General features: G+C 48.8%; 1 protein-coding gene across 4 annotated transcripts in view; it reads left to right on the top strand.

The window, feature by feature from the left end:
* Nucleotides 1-27,468, top strand: part of TOGARAM1 (TOG array regulator of axonemal microtubules 1) — a 31,816-nt gene extending 4,348 nt beyond the window's left edge. Inside the window, exons 2-22 of one of the 4 annotated variants that reach the window (XM_066189197.1) lie at nt 1,837-1,987; nt 2,469-2,603; nt 3,155-3,232; nt 3,332-3,451; nt 4,613-4,938; nt 5,903-6,135; nt 7,999-8,099; nt 8,706-8,786; nt 9,048-9,211; nt 10,591-10,768; nt 10,904-11,038; nt 13,269-13,416; nt 16,163-16,268; nt 16,618-16,853; nt 19,509-19,667; nt 20,877-21,003; nt 21,140-21,258; nt 22,513-22,705; nt 23,777-23,996; nt 24,302-24,388; nt 26,449-27,468. In XM_066189197.1, the coding sequence (XP_066045294.1) occupies nt 1,837-1,987; nt 2,469-2,603; nt 3,155-3,232; nt 3,332-3,451; nt 4,613-4,938; nt 5,903-6,135; nt 7,999-8,099; nt 8,706-8,786; nt 9,048-9,211; nt 10,591-10,768; nt 10,904-11,038; nt 13,269-13,416; nt 16,163-16,268; nt 16,618-16,853; nt 19,509-19,667; nt 20,877-21,003; nt 21,140-21,258; nt 22,513-22,705; nt 23,777-23,996; nt 24,302-24,388; nt 26,449-26,690 (3,339 nt within the window). In that variant the 3' untranslated portion in view covers nt 26,691-27,468. Of the gene's footprint in view, nt 1-1,836; nt 1,988-2,468; nt 2,604-3,154; nt 3,452-4,612; nt 4,939-5,902; nt 6,136-7,998; nt 8,100-8,705; nt 8,787-9,047; nt 9,212-10,590; nt 10,769-10,903; nt 11,039-13,268; nt 13,417-16,162; nt 16,269-16,617; nt 16,854-19,508; nt 19,668-20,876; nt 21,004-21,139; nt 21,259-22,512; nt 22,706-23,776; nt 23,997-24,301; nt 24,389-26,448 lie in introns of all 4 variants that reach the window. The other 3 variants (XM_066189195.1, XM_066189194.1, XM_066189196.1) reach the window with 3 other exon arrangements.
* The last annotated feature ends 67 nt before the right edge of the window (nt 27,469-27,535 follow it).

Raw genomic sequence — 27,535 nt, 5'->3', positions numbered from 1 at the left:
AAAATAAAAGGTAGATAAGGCCCTGTGAGCTCGGGGCTTTGTCTGGCAGCCTCTCTGGGGGTTCTCCATCCCTGCAGGTGGGAATGTTGAATGTTGCAGGGTGAAATGACCCCTGGGACACACAGACCCTGGCCCTGCTGCTGCTGCTGCTGCTGGAGGGACCTTTGGGTGCCCAGAGGTTCCTTTTTTGGGGGGGAAAACAAGAGCATTTGGACATTTCACTGGACATTTGTGGCCTTTCACCAAGTTCACGTGAGCTCTGGGATGTCCCCTGACCTCGGTGTGTGGAATTCTCATTTCCATGTTGATCTGATAACTGAAGAACTTGATAGCTGGACTTTGGGGAGGCCTCAGAGTGTTCAAATGACCCGGGAAATCAGATTTCTGGGACTAAACCTCTTTGTTTTCCAAGGATCAGAGGGTGCCCAGGCTGGGGGATGAAGGTGTCCCTGCCTTGGGTGTCCCTCTGGGACCTCAGCCCTGGTTTTTCTGGAGCTGGGGGAGGATTTTGGGGAGATGCTGTTCTGTCTTTGCGTGGTGTCGGTCTCTTTCTGGGAGAAAATTACTGCTGCTGTTGGATTAGGAGCACCTTTGGTGTGATGCAGGGAGGGAATGTTTGTGATTCCGGGTTGGACATTGGGGCTGGAGCAGCCCTGGGACAGTGGGAGGTGTCCCTGCCGTGGCAGGGCTGGGATTTCAAGTCCCTTTAACCCAAACCATTGCAGGATTCCATGATGGCTCACTCCCAAGGGCTGTGCTTTGACATCCGAGTCACCAATCCCAGGTGTTTGCCAACATCTGTGGGATTGGAAGGAATCTGAACCCTTTGGAGAGATCCCTGTGCCAGGATGTGTTATCTCCTCCAGGGAAACATCTGGCAGCTTCGGGTTTCCTTCGTTTCCCACCACCCCCGGGGCTGTGTTTAGGGGATTTGCAATGCTGTGATTATAATTTTGCGTACAAGGCAGCAGAGTTTTCCCTCCTGGAGCTGGGCTGGGAGCACTGAGTGAAGCTGTGCAGTCATGGCAAGTGTTGGAATTCACTCCTTCTGCATCTTGTGCTTTATCTGGACGGAAAAATGGGATGAGAGTTTACAGAAAATTCCCTCAATCCCGGCCGAAACCAGGCTGTGGTGGTTTGTTCAAGGAATATTTCATCATGGACTGAAGGATCTGTGTGGATGGAATGATGTTTGGTTATTGCAGGACTGGGGAATGCCAAAGTCTCCCATCTTTTATCCCAACATAACAACCTGGAATAAACCACTCCAGCATTTTCCTCCTGTGTCCCTCAGTAAATACAGCCTGGCAATGACTTAAATCACTGATTTTACTAATTGAATCAGAAATTTATTTAGAGCTCGCCCTTTTCTTTGTTAAATATTGGTGTTATTGAGATTTTCTCCCGACCTGTGGCCAGTTCTCAGTAAAAGCTGCTGGTGTGGCCAGGTGCAGTTTCGGATTAAATCTGGAGTGTGCAAGAAACTGTTCCTTGCAAGCATTTTGGGGTTCTGCTGACTATTTAAGCACTTCCCCATCCAAAGCACATAATTCAAAAGGTCATTGTTTCATTTTTCAAATTTTAATTTTCAAAACAGTGCAATTCTCTGCCAGTTTATTTCGTTGGGATTTTTCCCCCTCTCGGTGTGAGTATTTTTAACCTGTATTTTAGCAAGACTTGCCAAACAGCTGAAATCCTTTCTAATGCTTAAAATGTTTGAATATTGGGTAGGTGGGGAAGTAAAACTCGTGTGAAAAATGTTTGTGACTGTGCTGCTTGCACGGAGCAGGGCTGTGCTGTCATTTCACACACAGTTTATTCTTCTTTTCCCTCCAGCTGGCTGCATCCAATGATTTCCTGCACTCCCCAAAGCTCAGGCCCTCCCAGGGAATCAGTGATGAGTTGTTTCTCAGCAGGAACAGAACTTCCAGGACTTTATTCCAGCCCAGTGTGGAGCTGAACTGGGAGCACGCTGCCCTTGGTGCTGGTGAGTGAGGGCACGGCGACCTGCTGGGGCTGCCGACAAACCAGATCTGGGTGTTTCAGTGGCCAGAAGGATCTGAAAAGGCTGGGCAAGACCAGACCTGAGGGATTGTGTCCCTGGGCTGTGTCCTTGTCCCCTCTGGGGAGTCCCGGCCTTGCCAAGTTTATCCCCTCACCCTGCTTTGGGTTTTTAGGGCTTTTGCTGCCCTTCATTGTCACTGCTCAAAGAGGGGATTGTCCCTTTGCCCCCCTGCCATTCCCAGCTGGAGCTGGGCCCTGCAGGAGCAGCCAGCGCGTTTCCCTTTTCCCTCTGAGCTGCTTTGTGAGGTTGCTTAGAGACTCTGGAGTTGAGCACTGGGGCTGTAGCCGAGTTTCACACTCGGAGCTGCACAGACTCTCGGTTCCCCCTGGAATATCACTGGATATTCTCTGTTGGACAGCAGGTGTGAAGGGTTGATTTGGCTCTTTGTGTTCTCCTTTGGAAGGTGCTCTGGGCTCCCAGCAGCCCCAGGTTCCAGGGAAATGCGGGACACTGGGGCAGCCCCAGGCACGTGGCAGGAGCGGCAGCGTGGGCTCGGATCCGCAGGTTTTGGGGTTAAATAACTGTCAGCAGGACAAAGGTATGTGCCTACAGGGCTTGTCCCTTTGGAGTTGTCCCTTTGCTTCCCTGAGGAATGGAGACTGTCCCTGGGAGGCTGTTCAGCCCCTCTCTCCAGAGGGCTCCCCTCCTTCCTGTGGGATTTCGTTTCATTAAAGGGGAATTTACAGCCCCACCTTTGATCTCTGACTGTGTTAGAGAAGAGGTGCTGCTGGGGGAGGATCACAGCAGGATTTGATCTGCTTGCCTCACTCCTTTTTATAATTAAATATAGTTCTCCAAAACATGCCTGAGAAATTGTTTTAAGGCCTAAACTCCCATTTGGAGGGGAATGCCATCTGCAGAATGAAGTTGGTTGATTTGTCTGCTTGCTTGGGCAAAACCTTCAGGCTCTGACTGCTTGGTGGTGCATCGTTTATGGGAAATTATTCTCCCGATAGATTATTTCATTGGAAATCGTTTTCCTGCTGCATTATTTCACTGGAAATCATTCTCATGGTGTATTATTTCATTGTCAACTCTTATTACAAAACCCACTTACCCACGAGCACTGTTCTCTTTTCCTTTGCTCAGTTTGTTCCAGCCTCAGTTTTTCCAGCAAGACCCAGAGAAGTTTTTGCGCTCAGGCAGAAGCCACCATGTCCTTCCAAGGTGCCAGTGGCAGCCAGGGCACCTTCATCCTGCCCTCCTTCCCCCTGTCATCCCCCAGGAACAGCCCCAAGCACCTCTCCTCTCCTGCTGCCTCTGCAGGGAAGTCCCAGGAGAATCCCAGGAGCCTCTCCAGCTCCTGGCCCCTCAAAAGCTTCGAGGGGCTGCCCAAGCCTGGCTCCCAGAAGCAGCTGCTCAGCCAAAAGCCAGGAGACAGCCCAGGTGGGAATGTTCTCCGCATGATCCAAAGGGATTTTGGGGGGATTTTTTCAGTGGGCAGAAAACCCACAGTGGTAGATGAGAGGGAACTGGGCAGTGCCTCAGGTGCAGTTGGGAATGGGAGGGATTGATTGATTGATTGATTGATTGATTTCCTTATGGCTTCACTGCTCACATCCCTGCAGGCTTCTCCTCAAAAGCGGAGCCTTTGGATTTGTCATAAAGCAAAATATGCTACAGCTCTGCTTTTCTTAATGTCTCAGGGACAGGTTTGTCTTCCAACTAAAATAACCCCCAAAATAAATAATAAACCCCCTTTTAGGGAAAGTCAGAACGGAAATACCTGTTGCTGTTCATACCCTGAGTAATCCGTGTGCAAGAAAAGGGTTTTCCTCAGTGCATTTTGCCTTTTTGCCTCTCCATTGGAATCGTGGAATCCCGGAATGGTTTGGGCTGGAAGTGACCTGAAAACTCATCCAGTTCCAACCCCCTGGGTAAAAAATACCTATACTCTAGATTTAGATGAAACTGCTTCCTAAAAACTCAGGGGGGTTCTGAAACACAGGAACAGTTTCCACACAAAATTCCGCACTGATTGAAGAAATCTGTTTGAAAGCTCATCTTCACTGAGACCCATGCTTTTGCGCATGTGTCGAAAATTCCCAGCTGAGGGCTTTGGGAATTTCCTGCCCCTGGGATGTGACTCTGCCTTGTAGATGTATTTATCAGTTGCCTTATTGTTGTATTTATTGATTGTTATTGTATTTATCACTTCCCGTATGGTCTCCATATGCATTTTGATTTTTTTCTGGTTCTTTGGAGTACTTTTGTTACAGCAGCTTCCATGAAGTTTGGGGTCGAGTTTTTCTCTTAATGAAGAAAGCTAATTACTTTCTGAAGGGACTGAGGGCATGTGCATGGACTTGGCTGGTCCCTGTGTGTCCCTTCCCGTTGAGGCTATTTGGATTCTGTGCTGCTGTGCACATGCATGAAACACTCACTTGTATTTCCCTGAGGGAAGGAGGCACTAAAAGTGGAACAAAATGAACCTGCACAAGTATGTTTTCAACACTCAGTCCATGGCAGAGGGGGTTTTGTAGATACAGAAGTGAGAGGTGAAGTTTCTCCTGGCGCTGCCCCTGATAGTTTTTGCCTGTTCCACAGGAGACTGCCCGCTGGAGAAGCATTCCTTGCACATGGACAAGCATTCCTTGCACATGGACAAGCCCCCTCTGCAGCTAGAGAAGCATTCCCTGCAGCTGGAGAAGCAGCTGGAGAAGCATTCCCTGCAGGTGGAGAAGCATTCCCTGCAGCTGGAGAAGCCCCCCCTGCCGCTGAGGGCTGCCCTGGGCAGGGCCCCGGGGACGCTGCGGGGAGCCCGGCCCGTGCCCCCCATCCCGAGGCTGCCCAGCCCCCGGGAGCCCCCCGAGGGCACAGAGCTGGCAGCAGGGCTGGCTCAGCTGCACCTGCAGCCTGAGGACCAGGAAGAGGTGGGTGAAGTGGGATAAATGCGTTTTTAACAGGCTCAGCCATCCCTGCAGGTGTTAGGGCTGGGTGGAAGGTGTCCCCCAAGATGAACTTGGAGGTCACTTCCGTCCCAAACCGGTCTGTGACTCCCTGGCTTCGCCTTTCTGTCTGTGCCGTCCATCCCCCTGGTTCCCACTGAAAGGAACTTGAGGTGTTAAACAAGAGGAAGAATTTCTAACGTGAAAAATACTCTGCAAAAAGAGGGGGGGTTGGAATGCTGCAGCATAAAACTCCAATAATTACAGATTTTCCTGCTCATTTGAGTAGGATCTCTCTGCTTGCTGGGCACTGATTGCTTGATTTAGAGGAGGTTTAGATGGGATATTGGGAATTAGGAATTCCTGGCTGGGAGGGGTTGGATTGAATTCCCAGATTTGCCATGGCTGTCCCTGGATCCCTGGCAGTGCCCAAGGCCAGGTTGGACATTGGGCTTGGAGCAGCCTGGGACAGTGGGAGGTGTCCCTGCCCATGGGGAACTGGAATGAGATGATCCTAAAAGTCCTTTCCAAGCCATTCCATGGTTCTCTTTCTAGGATTTGCATGGTTCTGTTTGCAGATTTGCTGGGAAAAGCCTGAGGTCCCGCTGTGTGTGCTGGCAGCCATCAAACCCCTCCTTTATTCTTTAAAAACCACGGAGCAGTTGATGTGTTTTAGCAGGAATCTGGGGAAGGGAAGCTGGGCTACAGCGCCGCTGTGAAGTTGCATTTCCTCCCAGGATAATTACTCTTGTGAAATAAAACCAGGAGAGGGATCATTGTAATCCCGCAAAACCCGTGTGAGTGGTGATCCCACTGCCCAGCAGGGCCGCGGACTGAGCTGAACCCTCAGAAACAGATTTTATTTCACTGAAAAAATAATAATAATAATAATAAGCTTGTTCCCTGTGCGATGAGTGCCCCGTGTCACTTGTTTTCCCCCGCTGTCCAGATGCAGAATTCCCTGAGGTCGCTGCGCAGCAGCGCGGCCAAGAAGAGGGCCAAGCTGAGCAGCAGCATCGCCGAGCTGGAGAGCCCCGACTCGGCGGTGAGGTTGGAATCTCCCGGCGATTGCCCATCCCAGGGCTGCTCCCCCGGCGCCGCCTCCACCGGCGAGAGCGGCATTTCCAGCCAGGAATCGCCGGGCTCCCCCGCGGCCGCGCTGCCGCCCAGGAGGAGAGTGATGTGAGTGTCACCCGCTGTCACCTCAGCCGGGAAATGCCCCGCACAGCCTCAGTTAAATCGTGATATTAGCTGGGGGATGTTTTATATAGCGCTGCCTTGCTTCACAGCCCGAGTTTTCTATGTGAATTACGTTCCTCTCTAAAAAGACAGGAGCTGCTTAATGACATTATTCTATTTTTTTTTTTTTTTGGCTTCCAACACGAAGCTGCAGTAGGTCAGGGCAGGGAGGGAGCGCCAGGGGCAGGGAATATTTGATAAAGACTTTGTCTGGCACAGCAGGAACATGAGCAGAGCTGGACAGGGACAAGAGTGAAGAGGAAGGATGAGTTTGGGTTATTACAGCCTGGAAATTGAATTGGGTCTGTTGGAAGGAGGAAGACAACGCAGATGTTTCTTGTTGTGGATCAAGAGCTGGTTCCATTTGTTCCTGAGAGATAACTGGGAATTTAAAATGCCATCCCTGAGCTCTTCTGAGTAGAAAGTGGGTGGTGAGAAATGCTGCTCTGATTGTAAAGGGCAACAACCCAGTTGGTTATGAGCAGCATAAACGATTGTTTAATGAAATAAAAAGAGTTTTGAGGAATTTTGCGGATTTTCCGGTCCAAAATCTCCTCCTCTGCTCTCAGAGCCCATGACGAAGCTCTTTGTAGCTCTGCTCTGAAGATACTTCTGTGTGTACTAAAAGCATCTTTTGTAGACTCACAGAATCCCAGAGTGGTTTGGGTTGGAAGGGACCTGAAAAATCACCTCATTCCATCCCTGCCATGAGCAGGGAGCCTTCCACATAACAACAGAGAGCAAAACAGGCAGCATGAAAAGGAGAGGGCTTTGGGGCAGGAGGAGCCTGGGATGATTCACAAACAGAAGGTTTTCAGCTGTGCAGCTCAGAACTAATTTCTATTCACGTCCCTTCTCCGTGTGCATTGCTGCTGAATCACATTTTTTTGGAAACAACCTTTTAAAATCCCACCTTGAAACGCTGGAATCCTTCAGAAATCCAAGCTGTGGAGCCCTGGGAGTGCTGGTTTGGCCTGAGCCGTGCTCTGTACGACATTGCCATGTCCATTAGCCAGGGCCTGATATTTTACTGGCTCCTCAGCCAGAGGGGCTCTGAACCAGCCAGGAGGAGAAGGGGACATGTGGCAGTCACCCTGAATTGGGAGGAGTGACAGAGTCCATCCCAGGTGACGCTGGAGGCGTTGGAATGCTCAGAAGGGTGCCAGGGGGTTTGTGAGCACTGGCACAAGGTGGCATTGTCTGCTCACAAAATCCGGGCCTGGGCACCAGGAATGGGGGTTTGGGTGTGTTTGCTTTGGGAAGGGTTTGGTTGATGTGCTGATAAACTGCCACAGGTGATGGATCCAGGAACTGGGGACATTCCTGGAGCACGGGCCTGCCCTTGGAGCTTAAAGGAGTCTTTGGTTGGGTTCCATCATCTTCCATATCCACAGAACCATCTGAAATTTCAAATAATTTACAAGTTGTCCTTGTGGATAAGAGCATTTTCCTGGGGAATGTCTCTGAGCTGGGAACAGCTCATCCCTGCAAGTGGCAGGAGGATTTGGTCCCTCTCCTTGGCCAGGTTGGAACCAGCATCATCAATCCTCAGCCAAACAATTCCTTCTTTTATGGGTGTATCCCAAATTTAGTCCTGGTGTAAGGTTTCCTCATAAGGGTTTTCTTTAGGGTGTTCTTCACAATGGACCTGCTCATCAAATAATTCCCACTGAATTCCATTTCTGCTCACTGGGAACCTTGGTGGGAATACTGGAAATAGTTTTTTTTCCGTGGAGAAGCTGCAATCCGTTGTTGTTTTTGATTGTTGTGGAGGACAGCGCCTATAAAATGCGTTTATCTCAACAGGTCAGACACTTTTCCAGCACTTGGCAGCAAATCCCACCCCGCAAAAGCATCTCCAGCACGGCCCAGAGACGCAGAGGGGGCAGAGCGTCACGCCAGCACAGGTATGTGCCTGTCAGTTGTCACCTGGGGGCCCCGAGTGCCCCCTGGTGTGGCTGTTGTCACCTGGGCAGTGAGCCCTCAGCACTGAACCAAGGGGACTTCCAGCTGCGTTGGGGCCACACTGGGATTTGAGGGTGCTCAGGTGAGGAGTTCCAGGCTGGCAAACAGCTCGTTCATTCCCTGTGGGAATTGAGCTTGTGCTGCTGGTGTGTTTCACCACCCCCCCCAGGGCAGTACAGCTCCCTGAAACGGATTATTTGTGTTTAATCAGTTTTGGTTCCGCTGGATGGAGGAAAGGAGCTGTGTCCACAGGCTGTCCCTCCATCCCTTGTCCCCAGCCCCTCTCCTGGAGCCCCTTCAGGCCCTGGCAGGGCTCTGAGCTCTCCCTGGAGCTTCTCCTCTCCCCCAGCCTGGCTCCAGGCTCGTGTCAGTGGGGTGTGCACATCCTTCATGTGGATATTCAGCAGATCCTGTTGGCTTCAGCAACCTGCCAGTGCCCTGCTTCGGCAAAGGGATCAGTTCAGATGTGGGCTGACATTTTGGGAGGGTGAAACGCATCCCAGAGCACAGCCAACCTGATTTGCAGTGAGTGCTCTTTGTGCTTTCAGGCCCTGCAGAGTCAGTGCCTGGTTCTGCACCCAACAGCGAGCTGGGTTTCACATCTGAGGACGTTGCTGTTGTTGGTAAAGGTACTACAGACCCCAGATCATCCCCTGTGTCTCCTTGAGTTACAAACTGAGGGTAAATGTGCCTTTGTAGGGTGGGGAAAAGAACAAAAAGATCTCTCCGATGTTTGGGATTGTTCACAACGCCCAGTTTGATGGGAGCACACGGCATTATGTTTGAAAGTGGTGCTGGGTAGACGTTCCAGTCATGGCAGCCCTGGAATGAGATGGTTTGATGTCCCTCCGTCCCAAAGCAGCTCTGTGACCCCGTGCTCTGCCCTCCAGGTGTTTTTGGGGGCCCTCCTGGCCCAGCCCCCAGCCAGTCCCTGCCCTGTGTGGCCAGCGGGGATGCCCAGGGTGCCGGGGAGGGAGCAGAGCCAGCCCCAGGGAGAAGCTGCCAGCAGAACAGGGCTCCCCGCTCCCATTGCCATGCAGGGAGTGAAGGACAGGTAAGAACTGCACAGCCTGCTGCTGTCTCGTCCTGCTGCTGTGGGAGGGGATCCAATCTCTGTGTTGGGCTGTTGCCTTTTCGCCTGCTTTTCCTGTCAGAGTCTGCATTAAATGCTCAAGAGACGTTGTTTTGTGTTCAGACTCAGATGTTTATTAATTCTTGTCTATGTCACAGTCTCACGAGCTGTGAGTTCTGGCTAACAAAGTAGAAAATGGCCTCTATCTCTTTCTTTCCAAGGCCTTTTAACGATAAACTGACCAATTGTGAGATGACACCTGAATTATTTTGACTTTTAACCCAATAACCAACCACCCCTGGCCCGCAATGTGGGTTTTTCTACCCAATTACAAAACCCCACCCAGACCATGGAGAGGAAGGTGAAAAAGGACTCAGCCTCTGCCCTAAATCCTCCATCTTGCTTTATATCTATATTACTGTATTCTAAACCCTTCAACTCTGAGTTTTCCCCCCTGTGACACCACACCCTTCTATCCAAACCCCACACCCACAATCCCAGAGCTGTCACTCAATTTTGGGAGCCTTTTCCACGGCCTCAGGTCAATGCAGTGTTTGCCTGGGGGTCAGTGCCTGTCAGCACAGAAACCCTGGAATTCTCAGTGCCCAGGGTTCCATCTTTGGGGAGCCAGGAGTTTGATTGGAACAGCCAAAACCATCGAGCTGCTGCTCCTGATTTTCATTTTGGTGCCACCTGGATGGCAAATGGATGTGCCAGGAGCTTCCCACCATGCTGAAATCCCTAGAGAAGGGCTGCAGGAAGCAGTGGAGCTGGGAAATGCCCTCCCTGACTCCCACAGCACCTGCAGATGTGGAAGAAGGGATTGGCTGGGTTGGATCAGCTCTTAATTTCCCCATCTGAATTAATCCAGCTCAAACCAGAAGCTTTTCTTAAAAGCCTTCCCGAATATTTGCCCACAGTCTGGTTTCTCAGGAGTGGTGCTGTTTGTTAAATACCATTTACAAGATTTATCTGAGTGAAGTGTGATACAAGGTAAAAAAAAAACAAACATGGAAATGAAACTCCTCCTGCAAGCCTTTAAAGTAACATTTGAAGGATACTAAAACTTGAAGTTAATGATTAACAGTGTCTTGGTTTTCTGATTTCCACTGAAGATGGGAACCCTTGGCGGGATCAAATTCAAAGGAGTTAAGTGGATTAAATTTATTAAACTGAATTTAAATTAAACTGGATTAAAGTTATTTGCTGAGCTTTCCTGAGGCACAAAAGGTGTCATAAACACAGGAGAGAGAAGGGTCAGATGAGAGAAAATCCTGATTTCCCCTGCTGACCTTGACCAGGAACTGGGCAATCAGTTCTGGGGCAACTTCTGCAGGATTTTTTTTTTTTTTTTCTTTTAGCAGATAAAAGTGACCTTGTCAAAATCTGCTCAGGAGAAGCTGAGGAGGAGGAGGAAAGAAGACAAAGGACACAACCATAAAGAGCAGCAAGAAGGCAAAGACTTGGAAGGGAAGGAAGAATTCCCTTGGGAAAGGATTAGACTGAGTATGAGTGAACCAGAGAAACTCACAGCAGAAAGTGAGGATGAGGGTTTGTCTCAAGTGAATATTCCCTGTTCAGTGCTGCTGAAATGGGAATTAGGGCTGGTAGTACTGGGTTTTACCTCGGTTCTGATGGGTTTTATTGCACTTTGGACATCTCCTTCTTTCCTAGGGTTTCATCTCTGTGGGGATTTATTGACGTCGCCAAGAAACGGATCTTTGTCCTTAGAAAACGTGGCCTTGAACCCTTCCCTGAAAAGGACATCCAGTTTGAAGAGGTCAAAGTGTTCATCCTTCCTAGATTCTGGTAAGCTGGGACAGGGAACTCTTAAAGCGTTTGGGCAGGTGGAGTGGGACAGTTTCAAAACACAATTTATTTGTGCAGTGGGCAGTCCTGAGGTGCTGTGGAAGATCAGGACTGTGGGGCTGGAGGGGATTGAACTCCTCACTGGCGATTCAGCTGATCGTTTTTTCATCTAGAATCTCTTAGGGGAGATTCATGGAACAACAGAGGGGTTTAGTTTGATCAGGATCTGAAATGACACCATGCATTAACAGCAAACTTGAGTCCCCAAACCCCTTTTTCTGGGCACATTTTGGCTCTGAATTGCCTTTAAAATAAGCAGGAGAAAAATGTTAAGAGTAGAAGCTCCTGCTGATGGTGCTCGAAGGTGGCCAGAATTTCTCAAGTGTCTCCTCAAGGTTTATGATGTTATTAGCACACTGTGCCTCTGTTTTTACATTGAACAACCACTGCCTTTGTGTTTGGGACTCTTCAAAGTGAAGGTTGTTTGCAAAAGTGAATTTATATTCAGAGAGAAAGAAGGAAAATCAATTTCCTTAGAAAATAAAAGAAACAAGAAAATCCAGGTACAACTGCCCAACAGAGGAGCAGCACCTGTATAAATATATATATTTATATATAAATATTTTGCTATATGGATGGCAAACCTGTATAAATTAAAAGAAAATTCCATTCTGTGCTTTAAAGTGCAGTGAAGCCTGATTTATTTACCTACAGAACACAGGAAAGTTTTCCCCTCTCCCCATTCCAATCTATCCCTTAAAAAAAAACCCAAACAAACCAAACAAACCCAAACAAATCAATAAAATAAATCTAAATACCTAATGGTCTTCTTTGACTGTTTCCAGGAGCACCCCAGCACTGGACATTTGTCTCTTATTTTGTTCCCTTATGTGAAAAACGAGGTTCACTTTCTTAGTAAAATTTACAAAAAATTCATAAGTTTAATAATAATAATAATAAAAAGAGAGAATTAGGAGACAGAATAAAGCCAAATGGTAGGGCTGGGTGCCTGGCATTCAGCCAAAAAGCACAATTTGCTGACAAAACTCATTCCTTAAAAGCGTCAACTTGTTGCATATTCATAAACTCTCATGCATGATTCAAACATTCCTCTCGAGTTTGGATGTTTCTGCTTAATTTCAGCTTCCCCGCCCCCAAAATTCCATCCTGTAAATCGATTCTCCAGTGGCTCCATGAAGTCTCACACTCCCAGATAACAGAGGTTCAATAAATTCCTCCCCTTGAGCTTTGGTCATCTCCATCTTCAGCTGCATAAACTAATCCAGGAATGTGAGGGGAGGTTTCCAATTATCTTTCCATTCCCTGGGTTATACTGACAAAAGCAATTTTTATTTTAATATCATGTTATAGCCTAAGAAACAAATATATTCATCACACCACCATGTCTCAGTTTTGTTAATAGCAAGCAGAAATAAAAGAAACTATATTAATACAGCAAAGTTGTCAAATATTATACATATAACATTCATTTTAATATTTGCAAAAAGCCAATCACATAATGTGTACTAGTAACACCTTATTAAATGTCCTGGTTTAGGGCAGATTTGGGAGGAAACCTCTGAATGGGGTTCCTCTGGAGAGCGAACCCAAACAGCCCCCAGCTGGTTTGGGAAAAGAACTTCCTTGGAGAGAAGTGGGAAAAACTATTTGTTTAACAAACAGAATGCCCACAAGCACAAAGAATGGATAATATGACCCAGTGAAGCCTCTGGTTCTGGAGGGAGATGGGAAATTGAGACAGTCCTTGCTGTGGGTGTAGCTCAGCTCTCTCTCTCAGTCCTTTATCCGTCCTCCCGAGGTCCAAGCCCCGGTGGGGGCAGGTGCAGCTCCTGCTGCTCCTCTGGGTTTTCCGTCCAGAGCAGGGTTAAACAGTCCCAAAAAAAAGGAAAAAAAAACCCAGTCCAGGGAACTTCTCTGCCTCAGCTAGCTAAACTAACTAAAAGCTAAAAAAGATCTCAGTCCTGCTGCTGTCCGTGCCTCTGACAAACACAGAGAGTCCGGGGAAAAACAAATGCAGAGGAGCGAACTGTGTTTTCAAAACAAACCCTGCACTACTTCTTTCCCTGCTTGGCTCTCAGCGCCAGTGTGAAAGGCACAGAACCCAACATCCAGCACACACAGAACAGAGGACTGGGGACACAAGCAGCAGAAAGTCACCCCAGGACAGAAACTTTCCTAAAAGGTCGGCGTTTGATCCGTTTTTCCGCAGGTGTGGCGGCGGAGGAGGCGCGGGGCCGCTGCCGCGAGGCGCCGGTGACACAGAGCCCCGAGGTGCTGGACCCTGCCGAGCTGCAGCCCTTCCCCAGGCCAGACTCTGCCCTGGCTGAGGCACTGGCACTGCTGGCTGACCACGACTGGTGCGTGCACGGGGAGAGTTCTCTGCGATGAACCTTTAAAACGTGATCACACGTTGTTATAGGAGACAAAAGAACGGCGCTGGCACAGTCAGGTTGGCAGGGTGAAAAGAGAGAAGTTTATTTTTTTTATGTTGGTTTATATAGATTTTGGACAATGACTGGAGGATGAAGGTTGTTGGTTTTTTAACTCCGCTGGTCACAGTAGAGGTTTATTAATTGTCTCTCTTTTAGAGAGGAATGTAAACTTCATTTACATCTGGGAGAAACTCTACAGAACAAAAATGCAAACGTTAGAAGGCTGGAAAAGATCAGGGCAACAATCACAAAGACTCTCGAACTAGTTCAAGTTAGACAGTGGGATGTTTATGTGAAAAACGAGGTTCACTTTCTCGGTATTTCTTTTAAAAATAAGAATTTAATAAGCAGAAATAAAGCAGAGTCTCACCCTGGTGATTTGGCATTCAGCCAAGAGCACACCACTGACAAAAAGGCTCCTTCCTAAAAAGCACCAGCTTGTTGCATATTCATAAATTCACCTGCATGATTCAAACATTCCCCTTGAGTTTGAATTTCTCTGTTCAGTTTCAGCTCCCTCCCCAACCATTTTATCTTGCAGATCAATCTGCGAGTGCCTCCATTCTGTCTCACATTCTCTGATAGCAGAGGTTCAATAAATTCCTTCCCTGGAGCTCTGGCCATCACTGTCTTCATCTGGATAAGATAATTTAGGAGTGTGGGAAGGGATTTTCTTCATCCTCCAGTTTAGGTGTTATATGAACAAAAGGAATCTTTACTTTAGTATCATGCCATAGCCTAAGAAACATATATATATTTATCACACCACTTATTCCTAAGTTTCATTAGTAGCAGAAATAAAAGAAACTATATTAACACAGGAAAGTTTCCCAATGTTATACATACAGTATTCATTTTAATATTTGCAAAAAGCCAACTTTATAATATGTATTTATAACATTGATTAAGATGCTGCACAGGAGTCACCTCCTAGAGCTGTGACAGCACCGTGCAAGGTTCTTTGCCCTCTTTTTATTTCCCAAGTCTTACATGCAATAAATATGCACAACCCCAGCACCTCCCCTCCCTGCTGTGTACTAAAATGAGTCCTTCATGTGTGTTGGAGCTCTGGAGGCTGAGAATTCCAGGCTTTCTGAGCTGAGGGGTGCTGACCCTCAGGCAGGCACCACATCTGACTTGAGCTCTTAGTGAGTGATGGCACTGGGGCTGTGGGTGCGTGGTTCGAATAGAAGTGTGTGATATCACAGGGTGGAAAACTTGGATTTAAGATTTTAGTACACAGTAATATATGTGAGTCAAGATGGAGGATTTTGGGCGTTGTTTAAGTCCTTCATCACATTCTTCTTCCTTCTTCTCCGTAGGTTTGGGTGGTTTTCTGTAATTGGGTGAAAATGTCCCCATTGCAGCCTTGGGTGGTCATTATTGGGTCAGAAATATCAATAATACAGGTGTCACCTCCTTATTGGGGGATTATCTCTTCAATAACCTGGGGAAGAGTTAGCAGCTCTCCATTTTACCTCATTGCTCTGACTTGCCAGTTAGAGCTCCCAGCTCGTGAGGCTGTAAATGGACGTGAAATAATAAACACCCAAGTCCAGACTCGAAATCTACATTTCCCATTGTCATGGGTACAATTCTTCTCTTGAATCGGGCCAGTGGTCTTGAAAGATGAAGTCAGAGGAATGTCTTCATCACAGTGACCTCTCTACCTTCTCGTTGCTGGCACAATCCACTGTCTTCTTCACGATGGATTAATGTAAAGTCCAGCTGTTGGTCATGGTTCTGCTGGTTTCTATCTGTTCTTCTAACGGTTCATCTATTCCATTTCCTTCTACAAACAAAAGTAGAAGGAGCTCATCGTGGCAAGCAATACAACAATCAGCTCTAGCTTAAGCATCTGATAATTGTTAACCTATCCTTTGTTTATCTAACTTGCATCCTGATCAATATAAATCGCTTCTAACCCTTGGCTAGAAACTCTTTAAAATCCTGATTCAGTGAAACGCAGCGAAAGGGGAGTAACATCAAAAATAGTGAATGAGGGAGGAGAAAAACACGAGAGTTCAGTCAGGGTTGAGATTAAATGAGCTTTGTAAATTAGGGCTGGGAACTGGGCCTTCAGAGACTTGGGGGGTCTGAGCTGAAGGGCTGGAGCGGCCCCACCAACACCTTCCTGGTGCTCCCTGAGGAATCAGCAGCTCATCCTTGGTGCTCTGTGTGGAATAAAAGCAGCTCTTTGGTGCTTCCTGACTTGGCGTGTGTTTACAGAGCTGCTGCCTTCAGTTTGGGGAAGGAAACAGATCCTTCTATTGCCCCTGGTGCCCGCTGGGAGCAGAGCTGTGGGACACTGCTCTGTGCTGTAACAGCCCCACAGGAAAAGATAGATTTACCTGGAAAGAGTCTCCTGCGTTATTTCTGGGCTGGCAGGGTGGGCAGGCCCTGGCACAGGGCGCTCAGAGCAGCTGTGGCTGCCCCTGGATCCCTGGAAGTGTCCAAGGCCAGGCTGGACATGGATGGGATTTAAGGTCCCTCTGCTCCCAAACCATTCTGGGATTATTTCTCATTGCTTTCTTTTGCTATCTAATTCATTTGCTGTTTGATTCCTTAAAATTCCACAGCTGAATATTTCAAGGCAGCTTTCCCAAGTGGATGGAATTGAAATATTGTTGTGGTTTTGTTTTTTTGTTTTGTTTTGTTTTTTTCCACACAGGGAGAAGAAAATCGAAGGTCTGAACTTTGTCAGGTGCTTGTCTGCCTACCACGCCCCCATTCTGACTGCAAAGCTCCACGAAACAACTCTGGCTGTGGCTCAAGAGGTTAAATTCTCCTCTCAGAATATTCCACTGGCTCTCTGTGTGTATTTATGTATTTTAATAGCTCTCTGAAGTGATTGATGCTCACCTCCGGTGAGTTGTCCTCAGCTGGGCAGTCTCAAGGATGATTTGAGACTCAGAGGCTGAGGAAAAATGTAGATTCTCGAACTTGGTAACGTTTTTATGAGCGTGTATTTTTAATTCTCACCCGCTGTGAATTGAGTTAGAAATGTGTTTCTCAGTTGCTTGTAATGTTACTTAAAAAAATGACAAAGGGCGAACGTGAATCTTGGTTTTCAAGTCTCTCTGCTAAACATTATTCATTGTTTTTTGGGTTTTTCCCTGTGTGCAGGTCAAGAATTTACGCTCAGGTGTTTCTCGAGCTGCTGTGGTCTGTTTAGGGGATTTGTTCACCCACCTGAAAAAGAGCATGGATCAAGAACTAGATATTGCAGTAAAAGTCCTTTTGCACAAAGCTGGGGAATCCAACACTTTTATAAGGGAAGAGGTAGACAAGGCACTGAAGGCCATGGTTAATAATGTGACTCCAGCACGTGCACTTTGTTCTCTTATAAATGGAGGGCAAAGGTAATTGCTATAAAGACTTTATAAAGAATACTGTGAATAGAGTAAATTTATCAAATGTAGGCTTTTTAACATCAAATCAGAGTACAGTGGACAGAAATTTGAAAATCAGCAGGTCAGCTGTGCTAAACCTCTACCCAGAGCAATGTTTGTTGGCATAAATTGAACTCAAGCCCCTCTCTTCCTTTCTCTGCACTGTGTAGGAGGTTGGCTGTTGGTTTTGGAGCTTGGTGTATTTTCTGGCTGTTTCGCACCACTTCAGTGATTTTATTTGCTGTTGCTGTATATTCTTGGGCAGCTGCTGGTTTGCTTTGCCTGGTAAAGCTGACATAACGTTCTGTCTTTTCCTCCTTTGCTCTGCAGTCAGTTCCTGCCTTGGCCAGTTGTCAGCACCCGTCTTTATTTAAAAACCTGATTTATAACTTACAGTTCTCTCGCTGCATCTGTCTTGCTTGATTCCTCCTCTCTAGGCTGAGCCTTTGTGTCTGCATTTTAATTTCCTTCTCAGTGCTGGTGGCTATTCGGTTTTTTTTGGACTTAATTCCCTTCTTTCCCTGTTCAGTCTGTTTTCCTTTTCCATCCTCATTCCCTGCTCACCCCATCTGAGCTGGGTGCACTCCCTGGTGCTTCCTCTCTTCTCTGCCACCCCTTGGTGACATTTCCCAGGCTCCATTTCCCTTCGTGACACATTTCAGGTGCTCCCTTCAAAATCTCTCCACAGATTTCCCTGCACAGCTCCAAATCCTCAGGGTTTAGTCTTGATTCAAAACGTTCTCTTTTGTTTCCTGGCGAGCTGGTTGTTGTGGGGTCCATGGATTCTGTCTCCTGACAGCTCTGCTGCAGTTTCCTGCTCTTTAAACTGAAAGGCAAAAATCGGCCTTGGGATTTCTGGTTTTTATGAATTATTGGGATTCAAACTGATTTGGGATGGATGCCCCATCCCTGGAAGTGTCCAAGGCCAGGCTGGACAGGGCTTGGAACAACCTGGGATAGTGGAAGATGTCCCTGCCCATGGATTTATGGTCCCTCCCGACCCAAACCAGGCTGAGTCCATGATTTTGTGAATTTAGGAGCAGCAGGCAGGAGCTGCCCATGGCTTTCATTCAGCATCCAAGGGGAAATGCCTGTTTGGGTTCTCCCTTCTTGGCCCTGCTGGTGAGAGCTGTCTCTGTCACACCTCCCCACCTCCCCTGGCACATTCAGACTCACCTGCTGAGGGGTTTTCTGTAGGGATTTGCCCTCTCCAGTTTGTCACTTTGTAGAGGTTTTCTGCCATCTCAAGGCATCAGAACTGAGCTGGATACAGCTTTTGGGCACAGATTGATCTGCTCACAGCTCAGACTTTCTGAACTCGTGGAGTACAGGATGTTTTTAATGGATAACCCATCAGGACATGGCCAAAGGTGTAGCTTTGCTAGGCCTGGCTTCAGGAAAGCTCCTGGAGCACAGGGCGGCTCCAGAGGCTGTGACCAGGAATATGGAATCACCCTTCAAAGGGGAAGTTTGTCTCTCAGTAGGAAGTGCAAAGGGCTGTTTGACACAACTGCCATTCCACAAGGGATGTTCCCTCTAAATTGGGCTGAGTTGCTTAAATTCCCCACAACATAATCCTTCAATTATGGTCTCACTTATAATTCATGAGACCTCTTAAAATGCACCTGGTTTCTGCTCAGCTCCTTTCAAGCCTGCTGTGGTCATGACTTTAATCCACGCAACCCTGACTAGGCAGAAATACTGATTCCTCATCAGCTCCAAAGCTGGGGTTGACTTTACCAACAAGAATAATTCCAGGGGGAGGTGTCCCTGCCCGTGGCAGGGGTTGGAACAGAATGAGCTTTAAAGTCCCTTCCCAGCCCAAACCAGTCTGGGAGTCTGTGAGTAGAGTCATGATCCAAGAGCATGATTGCAGGGGTAGAGCTGAGAGTGATTTTCCCTCGGGAATTTTAAAATCCTGTTTCTTACCTGTGTTGGACTCTGAAGTGTTGTGTGCACAAATATGTTTTCCAGCTGTTCCCATGAGCGGGGGCTTGTTTGCTTCATGGAGTGAGGCCTCTCAGCCTCACAATTCTTGTTTCCCCCTTGAAAGTACAGCGGGAGTTACAAATTGTCCTCAACGTAGCATTTTTAATCCAAATACAAAACTGGAGACCTTCGAGTCTGCAGGATTTTGTTCCTGAACACAAGCGGGATCAGCAGGGGCAGCAGGATTTAGATAAAAGGATCGTTTGCTGCACGAGTTTGAAAGCTGATTCTGGCTGTTCTCTCCTTTCTGTCAGCACAGGTGTTTATTTTGTACAGAGCAGGGAGCGCGAGACTCCTGCAGGATCTTTAGAAGTCGCTTGAACCCTGCTTTAGTCCATTTTACAGCGGTATCAAGTGCCCAGGATGTGTCTCTGAGCGCAGGGACTGCTTTCTCGTAGAGCTCATTGAAAGAACAGTCATATGCTTTGTTAAATAAAATGGCTTGAAGGAAAGCTAGAACTGAAATCCCAAAACCTCCCTGCCTGTAGTGGAAGGAGTCCCTGCCCATGGCGGGGTGAGAACGGGATGAGCTTGGGATGAGCCCAAGGGATGGCAAGGCTTGTTTTGGCAGGGTGGGTGTGTGCTGTGAGCAGCCCCGTGCAGGGGCTGTCCCTCAGGCCTCCTTTGCCTCCCCAGCCACCTGCACTCGGCCGTGAGGAGATGCACAGCCCAGCACCTGGGGGACATCGTGGAGCGCATGGGCGCCGAGCGCGTCCTGGCCGGAGCCAAGCCCGCGGCCGAGCGCCTGCTGCCCGCCCTTGCCAGGTTTGCCCAGGACAGCTCCCAGCAAACGCGGTGAGCATCCCTTCAGGGAGCGTTCCTTCCCTCTCTCTGCAGCTTCTCAGAAAGGTGGTCGGAGCCAGGTGGGGCTTGTTGGTCTCTTTGTCCAGGAGACGACGCAGCCTCAAGCTGTGACAAGGGAAATACACGTTGGATGGCAGGAAAAAGTTTTTCATGGAAAGAGTGATAAAGGATTGGAATGGGCTGCCCAGGGAGGTGGTGGAGTCACCGTCCCTGGATGTGGCACTCGATGCCATGATCTAGTTGAGGTGTCAGGGCTGGGTTGGACGCGATGATCTTGAAGGTCTCTTCCAACCTAGAAATTCTGTGATCCTGTGACAGGATCATTTAGGATGGAAAAGACCTTGGGGATCACTAAGGGTTGGATGAGGCCTGGAGCAGCCTGGGCTGGTGGAGGGTGTCCCTGCCCATGGCAGAGGTGGAAGGGGATGGGATTTAAGGTAATCCCAGCACTGGCAGGTCTGTTAGGATAATGCCTGTGGCAGGAATCACCTGGACACCTCCTGCACACGCTGGCTGCAGGGAGGAGGAGAGGGGCTCACAGGACGTGCTGTGCTGGGCACGGACGAGATGCAGCCACACAGGGAATGCTGGCTCTGGGATCCACACTTGGATCTGAGCCATGTCTCTGGCTGACAAGGCTGGACCACTCTAGTTAAAGCCAGCAGAAGTGGAAGGCTGTTCTCATTAATTTGGTCAATTGATTAGGTAATGATCCTCGAGCACATCCTCTGGGGGAGCATGGAAAGGGGTCTGGTTACTCATGTCAACAGCAATCTTGGAGTCATGGGATCACTGAGGTTGGAAAAGACCTCCACTAACAGTGACTGGGCACTCCAAACCTCCCTGGCCACTCCCAAGGCCTGAGCGCCCTTTCCATGGGGAAATTCCTGCTGCTGTCCACCCTGAGCCTCCCCTGGCCCAGCCCGAGGCCGTTCCCTCTCCTCCTGTCCCTGTTCCCTGGGAGCAGAGCCCGACCCCCCCGGCTGTCCCCTCCTGGCAGGGACTTGTGCAGAGCCACCAGGTCCCCCCTGAGCCTCCTTTTCTCCAGGCTCTGCCCCTTGCCCAGCTCCCTCAGGAATTCTCCAGCCCCTTCCCTGGACACAGTCTCCCTGCACCTTTCCATTCTGGAATCCCACAGCTGCAGTGACCCAGTGACAAAGGCAGTCCCTGTTCCTGCATGTCCTGGTGCTCTCCCTGCAGGTTCTACGGGCGGAAGATGCTCTTCACCATGATGGCTCACCCTGACCTGGAGAAAAGCCTGGAGAAGTTTGTGCCAGCCAAGGATTTGCCTTACATTAAGGAAACTGTTGGCAGCCTGCGAGAGAAGGTGTGTGGGGGAAGGTCTTGTGTAACCCCTGGGGCAGGTGGAGGTGTCCTGGGGGCTGCTGGGTGTACACAATTCCGGCACTGCATCCATGTTAGTTCCCCGTGGTTCCATGAATTCCTGCTGTACCTTTGTGCAGGGCCTGGGGGAGATGCCCTTGGATACACCCTCAGCCAAAGGAAGGCGTTCCCAGACTGGAAATGTTGGACATTTGAGGTCGTCCTCGACTTGCAGAGATGCTCCCATCATCCTGGACAGGTAATGAGCTCCAGGGCTTATCCTGTGAGGAAGCTGGCCAAGGAGGGAGCACAGAAACACAGGGCTGGGAAAATTAAACATCCCTGAAGGAAGAGGAAAGTCTTGACCTGTTCCAGAGGAACTCTTAGATAAGAGTGACTGGTTATATTGAAGTGGCTTTGTTCATTTTGAAGTTAATTTGCCCGTTGACCATGTCTGAAATACACACAGCACACAAACCACCTGCAATTCACACTTTGGGGTCACAGAGTCATGGAATGGTTGGAAGGAACCCTTCAGCCCATTCAGTGCCTCCCACTGTCCCAGGCTGCACTGGGTGGGATTTAAGGTCCCTTCCAACCCATTCCATGGTTTGTGATTCAGTGAACTGAAAAAGAAGCAGCCCCAAATTTAAAGCAAGGAAAAAAACTGCATCCAAGAACACAGAGTTCAGAGAGCTCTGAGTGCAGTGTGTCTTCAGGACCAGATTTTTTTAACACATCGTCCACCGTCAAAATAATAAGTGATTCTGCCTTTATTGATAAATTTTGATTGCTTATTCCATTCCCCATCCAAGCCTCGTGTTCAGGAATTAGGAGTGAGGTAATGACTCTGCCTGGATGGTCTGGAAATACTTAACCTGGACAGAGAGGTGATTCCACAGGCTTTATACTTCTTTCCATGATTCTCTAATGAGATCAGGTGCCACGGGAAATTTGTTTCTAAATATTCTAGGAAGAGCTGTTGGGTTTTCACCTCAGCATGGAAGTGTTGCTGGGGTAACACCCGGGGTCAGCCTCTAAAGTACTCTGGGAATAAAGAATTAAACTGCAGTAAGTTTTGAGTGGGTTGTGACACATTGATGTAAGGGCAGTTCCCAATTGTTCCTGCTCACAAAACCAGCTGCATTTGGAGCAGAATGGATGTAAGACTTTGGGAACAACAGTTACTATGAAGTGATTTCTTTTTAATTCACCATGTTTAAGGTGAAACTTTCTGATACTTGTCCTTAGATGGGAAAGAGAATGTGTGGGATGAGCCCAGGGGAGGGAACGGCCTCAGGCTGGGCCAGGGGAGGCTCAGGGTGGACAGCAGCAGGAATTTCCCCATGGAAAGGGTGCTCAGGCCTTGGCAGTGGCCAGGGAGGTTTGGAGTGCCCATCCCTGGAGGTGTCCAAGGAATTCCTGCAGGTGGTGACTTGGTTTAGTGGTTTAAGAGCTACAGTTTAAAGGCTGTTCCAGTTTGGCTCATGGAACAACATTTCCTTCCCCACAGGGACAGCACAGAAGCCCAGGAAGCCCCACGGAGGGCAGCAGCTCCTCGCAGCGCCCTGGAGAGCGAGGACTATGTCAGGGACATCGTGGGGTTACTGAACGCCAAAGATTTCCGGGAGCGCATCAGCGGCGTGCGGCAGCTGCTGCTGGACACCGAGAGCAGCCCGGGCCTGGTGCTGGCCAACATCGTCAGGGTAACTCCAGGAAAAGCTGGGATTCAAAGGGATTTTGGAGTTTTCTGAGAGGCTCCTTCTTGTAGGAAGGATGATTGACAGCACTGAGGAGCAGCGGGGTCTGTGTGAGGCACTAAGGGAGGGAAGGAAGGGGACAGGAGGAGACGTGGAATTTTTCACTCAGGGCACTTTTGAACTACGGCCCTGAGAAGTTGTGTCTGTCCCAACTCTGGAAGTGTCTAAAGCCAGGTTGGATGAGGCTTGAAGCACCCTGGGATAGTGGAAAGCGATGGGCTTTAACATCCCTTCCCATCCAAACCAGTCTGTGATTCCATGATTCCTGCAGTCCCGTGTGCTGTTCTCCATGCCGCTCTTGGGTAAACACCAAAATATGGAAGAGTTGTGAAAAAAGCAGAAAGGATTAATGACGGGCTGTAAAACTCTCTCTGAAGTAGAGTTACAAGTTTTTGTGTGGGAGGAGGTGAGGAAAGAATTATGCTAAATTTATTGTGCTAAAGCTCAGGATGAGGATCTTGTCCAATAGGAAAGGAGGTTCTGTAGGAGGAAGAAACATCCAGCAGCTGTGAATTAAAGATAGATGCAAGGAAAGGAAATCCAAAGTTGTCCTCCAACAGTGTCATATCTTTGTGTGGAATGATGGAATTCCGCTGTGGAACCCCCTGGCATCCAAACTGAAACCTTTCTGACATTCCCTGTGCTGAACAGAGCCATGTCTCCCTAAAAATCCTGATTTTTAGGCTTGTAGGAAATCTGAGTCACGGTGAGTTACTGTGCCTGGAGTCCATTGCACGGCAGGAGTTCAGATCAGATTGATGCTGCAGGGGGTTAAAATAGCAAATGTTGCTTGACTTGCTCCAAAAATGATCCCAGGGATTTGCATGTCCCGGAATCCCAGAGTGGTTTGGGTTGGAAGGGACCTTGCAGAATATCTGTTCCCAACCCCTGGAGAAGGCAGCAGAGCCGTCATTTGCCGAGGTGGACAATTAGAGTGTAACAATAAAGCAGGTAATGAGCTCTGCCCCTCAGGCATTGATTCCCAATTCCCTGAGTGCTGCTTGGATGCTTTTCCAGATCTTCGATGCTTTCAAGCCTCGCTTGCACGACTCCAACAGCAAAGTGAACCAGGTGGCTTTGGAGGCCATGCACAAGATGATCCCGCTGCTCAAAGACCATTTATCACCCGTGATCAACATGTTAATTCCTGCCATCGTGGACAACAACCTCAACTCCAAAAATCCAGGGATTTACACAGCTGCCACAAACGTTATCCAGGCTCTGTGTCAACACTTAGGTAAGCGATTTGCTCTCTCTTAATTTGGAACGGTTTTAATTGTGGTCATGAAGTTGTAAATGGAAAGTGTTACTCTTTCTGAGAGTTTCACAGAGTTGCTACACTGTGTAAAAATAATTGGGTTAATTCGAAATAATTGGGTTTATTCGAAATAATTGGGTTTATTCTCACCACACAGATCACCTTGATATTGCTCAGTAATGCTTTGGTTGGTTTTCCACAGCATTTTCTAATTTACCTTTTCCCATATTGGGTTTATCTCCAGATACTTTAAGAATTTAACGTGTTTTGCTCTTTGCCTTTAGACACCTCCCTGCTCCTGCAGCCCTTCTGCACAAAAGCCCAGTTCCTGAGTGGAAAAGCAAAGCAGGACCTGACAGAAAAGCTGGCTGGTAAAGTGCCGTTTCCCTTTGCTTGTTTGTTTGCTTGGGTTCCCTTCATTAGGGGAATTAATTGCAAGGAGGAGGTGGGTCTGTACCTTCCCTTCTGTCTCAGGAGGTTGTGCAGCTGTTGTCACAGCTCAGCTCTTTAATGGAAATCGGAGCTATTGCTGACAAAACACAGGATTGGTATCATAGAGTCAGATGGAAGATCTATAAATACCTGGGATTTATAAATGTATTTACAAATACATTAAGGATTTAATTTCAATTCAAATACCTCATATATTTAAAAATACCTTAAGGATCAACATTTATGAATACCTTAAGCATATAATAATTTTACCATGGCACTGCATTCCCTCTCGCAGTGCTCATTCCCTCATGCTCTTGTCAGGAACCCAGACTGGTTTGGGTTGGGAGGGACCTTAAATCCCACCCAGTGCCACCCCTGCCACTGTCCCTGGCTGCTCCAACCTGGCCTTGAGCACTTCCAGGGATCCAGGGGCAGCCACAGCTGCTCTGGGAATTCCAGCCCAGCCAGGAATTCCCTGAAAACGGCTGAATTTCCATGTTTTAAATGAACAAGGAATGTCTTTACTGCCAGTATGCTTGAAGCAAACATTTCCTTGGCTGGCTTTCAGAGCAGTTCTGTGTGAAATGGAACTCAACAACACAATGGACAGGCTGTTCTTGAAATATCCCTAAATTGATGCTTTCTGAAGGTGTTAAACAGCCTTTAAACAGTCCCTCTCTTGCTGGGATTTTTTTGAAGTGGTTTGTATTATGTATCAGAAGAGGCGGTTCTGGCAGAGAGGGAAACATTTGGTAACGAAACACCAAATTCATGCTTGAGAATCTATTCCCACCAAAATGATTCTGTGGTTTAATTGTCCAGCCAGGGAAAATATTTCATCCTGTAAACACATATATTTATTTTTTATACATATTATAAATACAAATGTGTGCAGGGCCGGGAGTTGGACTCATGATCCTTATGAGTCCCTTCCAGCTCAGGATATTCCATAATTCTATGATTCTATATTTACAAGTATAAGGCTGTTTTTTTCTAAAATGTCTCCTGCTTATTTGTGAGATAGAGGAAAAATTGGAAATACCAGACCTTGCACTGTGAGCAGTAAAATCCTTATGAGAATCCTAACTGAAAAAAAAAAAAAAACAACCTAAAATCCCCTTTAGTTCTTTTAGGGTTTTTTTTAGCTTAATGAAATAGTAAATGTAAAATGTAATTCTCAGCAGCACTGGTGCTCCTGTGTAAACCCCTGGGATAAAAGGAGTGGTTGTGGGAAAATCTGGGATTTTTTATGGGAGCTGATGATGTTGCAACGGCAAACCCTTGTGTATGGCAGCAGTTTGAGGAGATGGTTTAAGTGCTTTTGAACCTCTCTCACAAAGGTGGGGACCACCTCAAAATTGTAATTTAAATGAATATTTTATCCTGATCCCGGCCTGCTGCCTTCCAGAGCTGATGCCAGAGCTGTACCCTTGTCAAAGCTGGGGATCCCATCTAAACTGTAACTGAAATGAATATTTTATTGCAGAGATGGTGCCAGAGCTGTGCCCTTGTCAAAGCTGGGGATCCCATCTAAACTGTAACTGAAATGAATATTTTATTGCAGAGATGGTGCCAGAGCTGTGCCCTTGTCAAAGCTGGGGATCCCATCTAAACTGTAACTGAAATGAATATTTTATTGCAGAGATGGTGCCAGAGCTGTGCCCTTGTCAAAGCTGGGGATCCCATCTAAACTGTAACTGAAATGAATATTTTATTGCAGAGATGGTGCCAGAGCTGTGCCCTTGTCAAAGCTGGGGATCCCACTGAAATTGTAATTGAAATTAATATTTTCTCCTGACAGAGCTGGTGCCAGAGCTGTACCCCTGCCAAACCTGAGGATCCCATATAAATTGTAATTGAAATGGTTGTTTTCTCCTGACAGAGCTGGTGCCAGAGCTGTACCCCACTCAAAGCCGGGGATCCCATCTCAACTGTAATGGAATGAATATTGAGATGCGTGTTGAAATGGGTGCTGACGTGGCTGTTTTCCCCGCAGAGCTGGTGCCGGAGCTGTACCCGCGGAGGCCGTGTGCCGTGGAGCAGAAGGTGCTGCCCGTGCTCTGGCACCTGCTGGGCAGCTCCGCGGGCGGCGCCCCGGTGCCCGGGCCCCGCACGGCCGCGGCCGGCCTGGCGCACGCCCTGTGGGCGCAGATGGGCCCCGGCCTGCTGGCCCACGCCGCCGCCCAGCCGCCGCACATCAGCAAGAGCCTGGAGGAGCTTCTGGAGACGGCGAGGTGAAACCGCCGTCCCCGCAGGGGAAGCCGCGGCGGCGCCGCCGGAGCCGGGCGCACGGGCGCTGCCTGAGGGAGAGCCCCCGGAGCCGGGCTGGGCTGCGCCGAGACAGCCCCGGGCTGGGCGGGGAGAGCCTGCGGGGCTGAACGGGGCCAGTGCGGGGCTGAACGGGGCCGGTGCGGGGCTGAACGGGGCCGGTGCGGGGCTGAACCGGGCCAGTGCGGGGCTGAACGGGGCCAGTGCGGGGCTGAACGGGGCCGGTGCGGGGCTGAACGGGGCCAGTGCGGGGCTGAAGCGGGCCAGTGCGGGGCTGAACGGGGCCAGTGCGGGGCTGAACGGGGCCAGTGCGGGGCTGAACGGGGCCAGTGCGGGGCTGAACCGGGCCAGTGCGGGGCTGAAGCGGGCCAGCTGTGCCGGGCAGTGCGGGGCTGGCTCCCCTCACTGCCACCAGCGCGGCCGGGGAAGAGCCGCTCCAGCCCATCCGTGCTTCCCTTCAGAGGCTCCGGCAGCCGTCCCTGGATTGCTCGCGAAGAGCCACACGGTCACATCAGCGCTGCACTTTACGTGGAGAAGTGCAGGAGAATCCTGCGCGCAGCGGTGCAGTGCTGTTTGTGAGAAACACGTGTTTTTGTACCCCCACAGGCGGTGGTGCAGGATTTGTCGTCTCAGGGCCGGGCAGTGGGGATAATGAACCCCGCGCTTTTCTCTTTCGCCGGCTGTGGGCTCTGGATACATTGGACACGGGACACAATGGGATATATAAATAAAGGGATTTATTTCTGTACAGGGATGTATTTGTGTAAAAGGGTGGCAGGGGTGGCTCGAGTGCCGCTCTGCTCGATGGAAGCTGG

This window comes from Chamaea fasciata, unplaced genomic scaffold, assembly GCF_029207755.1.
Source record: "Chamaea fasciata isolate MVZ Bird 193981 ecotype frontalis unplaced genomic scaffold, bChaFas1.0.hap1 SCAF_7, whole genome shotgun sequence".
In the NCBI taxonomy this organism is placed as follows: domain Eukaryota; kingdom Metazoa; phylum Chordata; class Aves; order Passeriformes; family Sylviidae; genus Chamaea; species Chamaea fasciata.
The sequence above is the reverse complement of the archived record's forward strand: the minus strand, read 5'-3'. Positions and strand labels throughout refer to the sequence as shown.